Source organism: Nipponia nippon, unplaced genomic scaffold, assembly GCF_047370975.1.
Source record: "Nipponia nippon isolate SJK-2023a ecotype South Korea unplaced genomic scaffold, ASM4737097v1 scaffold_3, whole genome shotgun sequence".
NCBI classification, from domain to species: Eukaryota; Metazoa; Chordata; class Aves; order Pelecaniformes; family Threskiornithidae; genus Nipponia; species Nipponia nippon.
The window spans coordinates 93,224,136-93,235,373 of record NW_028262347.1 but is presented as its reverse complement, the minus strand read 5'-3'; the positions used below and the strand labels follow the sequence as shown (position 1 = coordinate 93,235,373).

Below are 11,238 nucleotides of genomic sequence, written 5' to 3'. Positions count from 1 at the left end.
CACTAACAGGTAATGAGAGAGTCTGTATAATGGTTGACAACTAAGGCAGTGAGAAAGCAGGGAAAACAGTGTCTGTACAAACTTCAGAGCATACTGAAAACTTTATGGACTTCCTGCTGTTTACCTGCATTCTTCCTCCCCATGTCTGTCATGACTAATTAGTTTCATGTCCCTTGGGTAATATCATGGTAATTAAATATCAGAAACCATGGGGAAAAGCGGCAAGAGATTTTTTTGCTATGCAGTTTAACAGTAAGTGACAAGCACCAACCTTCCACTGTCATATACAAATACTGTAGGATTTGCTTGTGACATTCCCAACCATAAATCCTAATATGCCATGCAAGTATCAGTTCAGTAAAATTAAATGAATGATACCACAACTGAATGCTTACAAGCAGCACTAAAAAGGGCGACACCTAATGCAAAATTTAGGAAGCTTCTTCAAAGAGCTGGGAGACAATTTGTAACTAAACAGTTTTATTGACTTCTTTTTGCAAAATAAAAAACACAAAATAACCACCAAGATTAAAGGCCATAGACAGCATTAACCAAATGAACCAGCCACTTGGTTATAATAGCTGATAACTAGCACAACAGGATATTATTGCATATACCTCAGGTTCATTTATATATCCATTACAGTTTGGCAAGATTACAATCATACAGTAGCTTTGGTCGTGTAAAACCTAGTAGCAATACTTACTTAAAATGTGACTGGGTAACATTTTATGACAACAGGTATTTATCTCATCTTAGTCTTGACACGTCTTCTCTCATTCATTCTTCTCCTCCACAATATACATTATCACTGACCAAGAATTAAGGAGACATATTTGCAACCATCATTTATAGCCCTTCTTTAACACCGTACGGTGATGAATCTTATAGGGGTAGGAATCTGTCACTTGCTTTCCTTATAAAAGTTTGTAGAGCAGCATCTCCTTCCATGCTGGGTGGCTTCTACCATCCTGTGGTAGCATCTGCCGAGAATTAGTCCATTCAGAACGCAAATATGTAGAGGTGTTTATGGCTTTCAGTCCAAAGCCTTTCCTGACCTACAGTACTGGGGTTTGACTGTACTGCCTTGCCTTTGAATACAGAAAAAAACCACAAACAAACAGCTTTTCACATTGGTATGCTGAGCTGCCAGCACAAAACAATATTAATGAACCTAATACACAATACTACCTTGGTTACAGAGTTGTGCCTGAGACACTGTACAGGATTGCATGTGTATGTTCTACAGTATATGTATTTTAGTTTTGGTCTTTTAAAAAAATGCTCTCATCCTTATGTAATCTAGTGTAACACTGCAGCTTTAGAGTAAGGGTTGATAAAAAGTCATAAACACACAGGCTACTTGAAAACACTGGAGGCTTTTTTTTTTTTCTTGCACCACTTGCGCAGAATTCCTGCCTTTCTGCCATCATTTTCCCCCCAGCTTTCTGGGAATATCTACTTCCAGGGGAAATACATGATCTACTTAAAAATAATCTAACATTTTGAGTTCTACCTGGGAAAATCTTAAAACAATCTGGATCAAACTGAAGTGATCTTGTGTGTGAAGACCCTTCTTCATTTACAAAATACTGTAACACTACATAACTCCTACTTGTTTTTGCAGCCCTTTCGTTTGCTTACACTGAAGCAAAAAGGAATTCGGCATGAAGAATGGCTGCACGGTTAAGATCCCACAGAACAAGGTAACTGCCATGCAGTAATTCAAATGCAAGCAGTGTAACTGCTTTTTGTATTCAGATCCACACTTGTATAAGGATATAAATTAATAAGCCCTTCTAAATGATTTTCAAAATATTCTCTTTGATCTAGACATATAAAACCTCTGAATACTTAGAATCACTAGATTTCACATGGCCCACATAGTCATAATTATTTGCACTTACATGGCAAATATTAGAAATACATTTGCCTGCAGTTGAACAGGTAATTACACTGCCTATTATTCAGCTGAGCAAAGATCAAGCACTCTATATCTTGCAGTTATTGGATCTTATTCTAACCCTTTACTTTAGAAAGGGGAAATAACCATCTAATTATATTACCAGTGCACAGTACTTAGTTTAAAAAAGACAACCTATACTAGGCAACTAGATTTTTTCCTAAGATGACTTTTTATGAGATACTCTAAAAGCGGTCTCTTATGACTGAAGATTGTCTATTTCACTGTACTCGCATAGTAAAAATAGTTAAAATCTAATTACAAAGCTGCTACATGGTTATTTTGTGGTCTGTAAAATAAAACGGTATCCAGAATTTTATCTGAACAAAATACACCAGACAGTATAAAAATATTTCCCAATTGGAGATTGAAACATTAATGCTGGATGGTTTTTTTTTTTTTTTGTATAAAAAGAAATGTAGTAATGGTAGACATTTATCTGCTTACTAGCCAAAAATATACATATGACTTTGAGGAGCTGTTCCAGGCTCACTTTCAGTGAGCTTGTGCTTTTGACCCTAGCAATATTAAATGCACACATGGAACAAAGTTTCCTGAAAACCTGAACTACATCTTATTTCTAACAATAAGACTAATTTCTGACACTGGTTATGGATTTCCACTTATTTGCTTTGTTCAGGCAACTACAGCAGAGGAATTCCAGAAGCACCACTTCCGCCTTGAATGATGTTTATTGAGTGCAACATCTTCCTTTTCTCTTTCTTTTTTAACTCGCTGGTAGTGATCTTCTTCCTTTAAATACCACACAGGCGGCCAGCGATGCCTCTCAAAATATTCTTGATTATCTGATGAAAAAAAAAACAATCAAAATGCCCCCAAACAAGCCAATCAGATACACAAATCCCAGAAATGTCTGCAAAACGCTATGCCGCTTATCATTTATCCAGTCGCTATGTCAGCTGGCTTATCGGGGATTCCCCCAGTTTCCTCATATGTCTTACTTACAGGGTTAAAAGACTTTGAAAGCGGTTGCACTCAAGGGGCCTTAGTCCACCAAAGAGTGTAAAAAAGCAAGCCCTTCACAGAGTGTATTTTTCACTGTGGAGCCTGAAAATAGCTCTGTTCCTTTTAGCATCACTGAAATAGGTATTGAACATAATGCTTGCCCAGGAATCAGGCTGATCATTATGACCTTTCTTTACAAATAAGAAGAATTTATGAATGCTACTCAAGATAGTGCAGAGGTTCAGTCTTATGGCTTAACTATCTGAACTGATCTTTGTCTTCATGTTTAATCAACTGGGTGGGGAGAAAGAAGGGGAAACCTCATGAAAATTGGGGAGGAAAGTTGCCCATACCTGAAGATTTAGCTTTGATTTCCTTCCGGAATTTGGAGCAAACACTGTTGTAATTGGTGCAGATGTAGTGCAAGCACCAAGCTGCCAACTGGTTAGCATTGTGAAACTGTAAAGAAAAAAAAAGAGCTTATTCCATTTCCTGAGGTTATAATTCATTTTGCAGTCCCAGTTAACAACTAAAGCTAGAATGCTCCCCAGCAGATTGTATCTGGCAGCACTCTCCCAAGCATACAGGGGAGCTTTTGAGGCTGAAGTGGCCTCTAGATGCCCTAGACCTTGTCGCACAATTCTGTTGGAACAACCATTGGCCCAAAAGGCTCATGAATAGGTGCTTAGCATGCACAGCATCTGGCAAACTGCATTCAGTCCCACACAGGATCTGAACCCAAGGCATGCTGGACCTGAATTTTCTGGTATGATTGTACAAATCAAATATCTCTATCAGTTACTGCAAACCCTGCTCTGAAGTAACTCCCTGGAAAACTATGCTCTTTGACAGAATTCAAGCATTACTGAAAGATCAATACAAAATCTTGTACAAGCTTCTCATGGTCGTAAGGAAGCACAGCTATAATGCAAGTCAGATTGTATAGCATGTGTATCTATTTTGGCGTTCTGAGTGTCTACTATGATCTTCTCAGGTTATAAACACATCATATTGATGTAGGTACTGGGCATAGAGGATATCCTAACAGTAGTTAACCATATTACTTCTGTCTTTAACCGGGAGAAAAAAAAAGAAAAACCACCCTTCATAAAATCGAAATTAAGTGAAGCGAGCTGCCTTTTCTTGGAAGGGGTTCAGTCCTGGTTTTGCAATAGCATTATAGGTGTTGCAAGAGAGGCACTTGAAAGCAGCTGCAGGAAATCTTTCACAGTGACCAGCTTGTGCTGTATTTCAGTGCTACTTAAACCCCAGATTTCAAGCCAGGCTGCAGCCAGACTCATCATTAGCATGAAATCAAGAATAATAAAATTTAAAAAATATTTTAGCTTGTACTACTGTATCTGGGAGACTGCCGTATCACTCCTTTTAGAAAACAGAGGTGAGCAGTTTAACTGTGAGCTGGGAGCTCTTTCTTTTCGTGGTTTCTGGGCCCCAAGAAACATTGAAATGTGTTTGAACATAAAGTAGTAGGATTAGCACTCACTCTGAACTATCAGTTCACTGGCTCTGAGCAGCCAGTCTAAGTGTCAAGTCTAAGAATACAAATAATGTTGCCTTTGCAATACAGGTCTAAATAGATCTACAAGAACTGAATTGAAAAGAACCCAAGAACCAGTCACCAGTACAAAGCTGAACAGCTTCATTACATTGCATTTCATATTACTGAAGCATGGCCATGAGAATGTGGAGCTTGGAAGCTCCATAATCAAGAAAAACTAAAATATATATTTGAAAGACAACTCCTCTGAGATTACTTTAATAGATGTTTCACCTTTGAACTAATGGAAAAACCTTCTTTAAAATAGAAGATAAAACTAAATTTTATTGTCAGTTACTGTCAGAACAGCAGACTCAGAGCCACTCAGAAGCAATGCTCACAACCAGTAAGGTGCTAAAAGCAAGTCCTGCAGTTGGCCAGAATATCTTTAAAAAACAGTGCACACTGACCTGTGCCAATTCCAAATAGGATAGTACTTCTCCATCTATTGCAATGCCGCTCATGGAGGCTTTTGTCAGCTCTTGTACTGCATGCTGTTCTGTTAGAGGAGAAAACCCATCACTTACATGGGAAATGATTACATTTCAAGGTCAGATCATCCACAAGTAACAAAGAACCAAGAAGGCGTGTTCTCCCTCCTCCTAGTGTTAACTCTAGCATTATGCAAGTGGCACATTCACCCGCATATCCTGAACAACTTCAGATTTGGGTGAAGTCAAATTCTGGCCTTTAGAGTTGTGGCTGGAGATTCTGCATTACAGGTATAAACTGTCTTGCTCCAGCGAAGCACAGTCCATATGAGGATTTGCCCCTTTGCCTCAACCCAAACTATCTATTTCTGGTTTCACACACAATTCTTATCTCTCTCTTACAGAAAGCAAGCCTGCAATTAATAACCACTCACAGAAGGACAAAGTTCAGCAGCCACTAGTTCTTTTCTGGCAGAATGGATGGGTGCAATATTCAATATAAATTAGAAATATGCATCAGCTGTCTCTTTTGGGTAATACAAAAGCAATAGCCAAGTTTTTAGGCAACAGTGCACTTGCCATTGCATTGTGGATTTATTAATGAGTATACCCACAGCACTGATATAGAAAAGTTCACTTCAGGCCCTCTTCAGATTCTCAGATTAGTTGTTTCTAGGGATCCAGATGAAGGCTGACCAGCTCCCCCAAAAGTCACTTCAGTTCAAGAGTCTCCTTAACCCTTTCCTAGAACGATTTCCTAGAATCTTAGAGGTTTGAGTGCTTTTTGGGAAATGTTGTCAGCTGATTTAACTCTACTGGGTTCAGTTGTTGGCAATTGCCTTTGGACTCAAAATTATTTCATCAAGTATTAAATGGAATGAACTACTGTTAATACTATATGTATGTTTATGCTGCAACTACTTAAAAAACCCCCAACATTTCACTTAAAATGTATGTATAAAATCAGTCAATAAAGATTTAGTCATCAGAACCAGTGAGACAAGGTACATATAGTCCTGATACATAACTGAAGGAGAGCTAGGATTTGATATGTGATTAAATTTTCCTAAATGTTGTCCTGTAAATACGTGTAGCTTTGCTTCATCTGTCTCTGAGTTTTAGCCTTGGCCGTGTCTTCAGAACAATGCCAAGTTACATACACGGAGAGAAACAAATAAAGAAAAAAAATCCCAAACCCTGGAGGTCTGGGGTGTGTATGGATTTAATTTTAAAACTAAGTAGTATCCTATCCTGTAATTTTTCTCTAAATATGTGATTGAAAATTCTTTCTTCCTGAAATGAGGGTTGAATCCCCATGTATATAACAAAGTATCCAATTCCCATCTAGGCAGTGAAAAGGGATCCAGACAGCATTTCTAAAAAACATGATCATCTCGATCAGTTTTGAATTGGCTCAGTTACTCTCTTTGAGTAGAAATGTATAATGGAGCACGTTCTTCATTACTTTAATGGAAAGCCTGGGGTCCAGGTAAATTAACAACAATGGAATGGATATTACAAACCACAGACGAGACAGGTAGATGTAGTGCTTAGGGACATGGTTTAGTGGTGGACTTGGCAGTGCTACATTAACGTTTGGACTTGATGAACTCAAAGGTCTTTTACAACCTGAACAATTCTATGATTCTAAAAGAAGGTTTACTCTTTCTGGTTTTGAAGCACAGAATACTTCAATGTTCTGAGCTGGTTTAGTACAAAACTAAAAAAGGCAAGAGAAAGGCAAACACATTTTTCTAAGTGAAAATATCAATTTGTATTACAATATCCCTTTCAGAAAAAAAAGTATTTTCCTTGACACTTGAGAAAATCCTGTGTGTTTCAAAACCATTAAACCATGTTTCAGCCATTGCAGAAGACACTGCATTGGACAAGGCCACAAATTCTTACCTGCTAGCGCAACCAGGTGAGGAAGGCAAAACCTATTTGCCAATGCGATTAACTCAAGTGTGTCCAGTTCCCGACTTGAGGACAGTTGCTTGGTATACAAGTAATCTAATACCGCTTGCATAGAACTCTTGTTTATGTTGGGAAGAACTACCTGGAAAAGATATTTAAGAAAAGACTCTCTAATAATTAATGAATTTTCATATAGAGGCTGCATTTCACTTCTGCCACTTTGCTGGACTGTCTCTTTTTCCCTTCAAGTCATTTTAGAAATGGAGTGAAAACATTTTTCAAAAAAGAAATTTCCCATTAAAGTTCACGAAGCTGCCAACAGGTAAGCATACCTCTGGAGTCAGACCCTTTGCCAGTTTACATACAAGCAACTCTACCAAGTAATTGGGATTGGATCCACATCAAACAGTGAATCTGTTCAATGCTTTCTAGCCTGCGAATGGACAGCTTTGTGAGATACATAAAGCCACTGAGCACTTCCCATGCCAAACCTCCCATGGTAGACTTCTTGAGGAATGCAATCTATCTGCTCCTGGCAAGACATATTCTGGGGATTCTGAGAATAACAAACCAAAGGATAACAAAAAACCCACCCCTCTCAGTCTGTTTATAAATAACCAAATCATCCAAGTAAATGATGGTTGGGAAGGGACTGAGAAGTGAAGAAATGAGGCAAAGAAAATATAAACAGTTTAAAAAAATATAAGCAATACACGTGTAATTAAGTGTAACCACTGTGTAATGAAACTACTAAAACTAGGAGAAAAATCATCAAATTTCTCACCAGCACAACCCTAACTCCACTTCACCGCAGGGAAGTCTAAAAGAGGAAGGAGAGTTGGAAAGCCTCACTGTAACCTATCACTGTAGCATCTCGATTACAGTTTGCATACATAACCAATCCTTCAAAGAACAGGGTAAAACTGATTCTTGCGGGGCTCAAGGTTGCGGCAGGTAAGTCTGCTTCCAATACCCAAGCTAGTCGATGCCATAATCAACAGTTTGTAACGTACATTTTCATAATTCAAAGAGATGCTGGCACTGAAGAATGCACTGCGGTATTCCGAAGAATTTGCAGTAAAAAAAACGGCAGAGCAGAAAAACAATAATAAAATTATGACGAAGAATTAAATGTACGTGCAACTTAATCCGACTGCTGGGAAGCAGTCAGCCCATACTTCCTGCTAGAAGGGGTTAATCATTGTCATGTAGCTGGCAGTTAACCTTTGAAGGCTTGTGAATTTTTCTTTCAGCTCTGCCTGGATGGGTGGGATTCAAACCCAGATCTGTTAGTGCTAAAGCATGAACGTCTTATGCTTATCAGCCACTCTGGGAAGCAGCTCAGTTCTCCAAGTAAGAGGAGCCAGTTGTGAAACTCATTCATTATGAATATATTTTGTTAGTGCAGAGAACAGTAAATTCAGTGAATGAGTTTATAAAATATTGTGTCCCAAATACAGAAAAAGTAGTAAGTAAAAAGCAGATGCTTTTATTTTTTGTAAACCAGTCAAAGGAAACCATTCAATTCATACCTACCTATATTTTAAAACTTCCAAAAGCATTACTGAATGCTTTAAACTCTACAAAATGAAAGCTAAATATTTTAAATTGGAAAGATGAGCTAAGACTGTTATGTTAATCATTAAAAATAGGCTGGTAGAAAATAAATGTATATTCTTCATTGCCAAATGTTGCTTACTAGAATCAAACTATGTATTTTTAATGAACCACTTGTGAAGCATGCCTCTGGGAAAGGAATTATGTTTATAGCTGTACTAGAAGAAGCAAGAAAAATCTAAGTAGAACACAATCTGCCAGAATATTAAACACAAAAAACCCTGAACTCTTCATATAAACAAAACCCCTAAATATGGAAAGGAACAAGAAAATCAAAACAAAAATCAAAACCTGGGTATGGATAAGACAGAAGAAAAAAATTTTAGCAGTGTGTTTAGAATTTGAAAAACAGACCATGAAGGCACCTGAAAATGTAAGGCTTCTGCTGCAAAATCTTAATTCAAAGCATTGAGATCTTTTATACTGTACTTTATACCTGCTTTACTCGAGAGGCCAAGGTGATGCACTAGAGAATCTGAAACTTTAAAACTTATTTTAAAGAGATTCACAAATCCATAATTAAATTTTCCCCCATATTTAATATTTTAAAGGATTTCAGGTTTAAACACATGCTCCAGCACTGGAGGAAGTCTCATGCCTTGCAGGAAATACGTTATCCTCCTATGCATCCTAATTTAATGCCTTAAGAAGAAAAGCATCCCAGGTCTGCAAGGAAAGAATAAAGAATCATTCCAGGGATTATTGCAGCCCTTCAAATAGATATAAAATGACACTTCCATCACCCTAAATCCATCAGACATTATAACCAAACTGGACAAAAATGGACAAATACCTCACTGTTTGAGCTTTCAATAAATGATCCTCCAAACATAGCAGACATCCATTCACAGCTACAGATCAGCAGTGGCTTGTGAGCATTTATGGTTCCATCATCCAATTTAAATGTCACATCTGCCATGGGAACAAAGAAACAGGCATGCTGCAAGTCTGCGTTTACAGTGAAACAGTGTCTCAAGAACGTATGTTTCACTTGCACATTGTTAACCAAGGACTTCTTTCACTTCCCACGACCCCCACCCCAAAGATAACTCTAGCATTTTATATAGATAAAAAAGAAGCCTCACTTAAAAGGGGGAGATTGGATGTTCAACACTTTGGAAAATTAAGTCACTTTTTTAAAAGCTTATGTGTAGATTTTGAGAAATTAAACTGCAGAATCCCAGGTTGAAATAGTTGGCCCTGAGTAACACTAATTTGGGGCTCATCCCTCCTCTCAGAACAACGTAAGCTGTCACAGTTTTTGAAGCCTGTGAAGCAACAGTAACATGAATGAGAAAAGAATTACTGCTTTTCCTGTTAAAGCATGTATTTACTTACCAGAAAATGTCCCTTTGGAAAGGCACTCTTTTATCCGATTAGCTTTTCTGACATGAAATGCTTTAGTAATCTCTTGATTCATGAAGGCTTCTTTATTCATAATATTCTCCACCATCATTCGCAAATCAAATACTTCCAAGATTTCAGCAATCTGAGCCAGTCTTGTGAGATCTTTTTCATTTTCTTCCAGTTGCCCTGTGTATAAAAACTGCAAAACAGTTTTAAAAGGTCCGGCCTGCACAGATGAATCCATTTTTACCACAGTTACAGGACACGTCCTATTTGAGACAGGATTCACTTGCATTTCCTTATGCACACTAACAAACCCCTTACCCCAGGATGACAGAGATCTTGCTGCAGAATTTGTTTCACCAGGTTCGGGTTCTAGCATATTTAAAGAGTCAGTACTTCCTGGGGGGGGAATTTTAACATCAGCAGATTTCAAGGTTGTCTCATCACCGTCACCATTTGTCTCAAGGTGACTTGTCAGAACATCCTTATTTGTATTTTCTTTATTACAGTGTGTTTCATCCAAGTTTGGACTTTCCTCACATTCCATTAAGAAAAGGTCATAAAACTTTGAAGAGGAGGTAGCTAGGTAAATCTTGTGAGCAAAAATGTAGTCCTGTTCATGGAGAACAAACATAACATCTGCACACAGCGGGCTGTCCAATAAATATCCAGCTTCATTCATGCTCGGTATGGGACACTCAGGAATTTTGATAACTGGAGGAGGGGCTTTTGGAGGTAGGAATGGAGCCTGAAGCAAAGGTTTTTGGACCTTCTTTAAATGAGATTTCCAGAACTGCAGGTGTCTTCTGGAGATCAGGGCAGCTCTAATTGCATTGTCAAACACATCTTTAATCCCAAACTGGTCAAATACACTGGTTTCATAGTACGGTATCCCAAGTTCCTTGGCAACCTCTCTGCCTCTTTCTGGTGGCAAAATGTCTCCTCTTTTTATTGGCCTAGGGTTAAAGAAAAAATTAAACCTTCTTACACACAACGATTATCACAAAGTTACTCCAGAAAGCATAGAATTTTACAAAATGTCTCAGCACCAATCCTGAGACAAATATCATTCAAATGAAACAAAATATAAAATTAAGCCCACAAAGCCCTTTGGAAGTCTACAACCACGACTCCAGAGAGTTTAGAATAGCACATACTTGTAATTTTGTTAAAGTTTGCTGATGTCTCTGCAATGTTACTAAAAAATGTAGAAAACATTTGCACAAAATGGAGCAAGGCTTCTCTCTGTTAAAGGGAAATTTACAGTAAAAAAGTTGATAGGATGCTTGAGAACTTCCATTATTTAAAAAACCTCATAACATCCCTTTCTACTCAGATACTCTGTCAGTATCTTTCTTTGTACCAATCATTTAAACTCAAATGGAAATTCTCATGACATAAAGCACCACAAATATAACTAAATATGAAACGAGAAA

General features: G+C 37.8%; 1 protein-coding gene across 6 annotated transcripts in view; it reads right to left on the bottom strand.

Moving 5' to 3' along the window:
- Positions 1-496: 496 nt before the first annotated feature.
- The window catches only part of RHOBTB1 (Rho related BTB domain containing 1), a 55,094-nt gene continuing 44,352 nt past the window's right edge, over positions 497-11,238 (bottom strand). For all 6 annotated transcript variants that reach the window (XM_087765200.1, XM_087765203.1, XM_087765201.1 and 3 more), the window contains 6 exons: positions 9,791-10,758; positions 9,246-9,364; positions 6,827-6,977; positions 4,898-4,986; positions 3,283-3,388; positions 497-2,769 (listed from right to left, as the gene is read on the bottom strand). In XM_087765200.1, the coding sequence (XP_087621326.1) occupies positions 2,600-2,769; positions 3,283-3,388; positions 4,898-4,986; positions 6,827-6,977; positions 9,246-9,364; positions 9,791-10,758 (1,603 nt within the window). In that variant the 3' untranslated portion in view covers positions 497-2,599. The remainder of the gene's footprint in view (positions 2,770-3,282; positions 3,389-4,897; positions 4,987-6,826; positions 6,978-9,245; positions 9,365-9,790; positions 10,759-11,238) is intronic.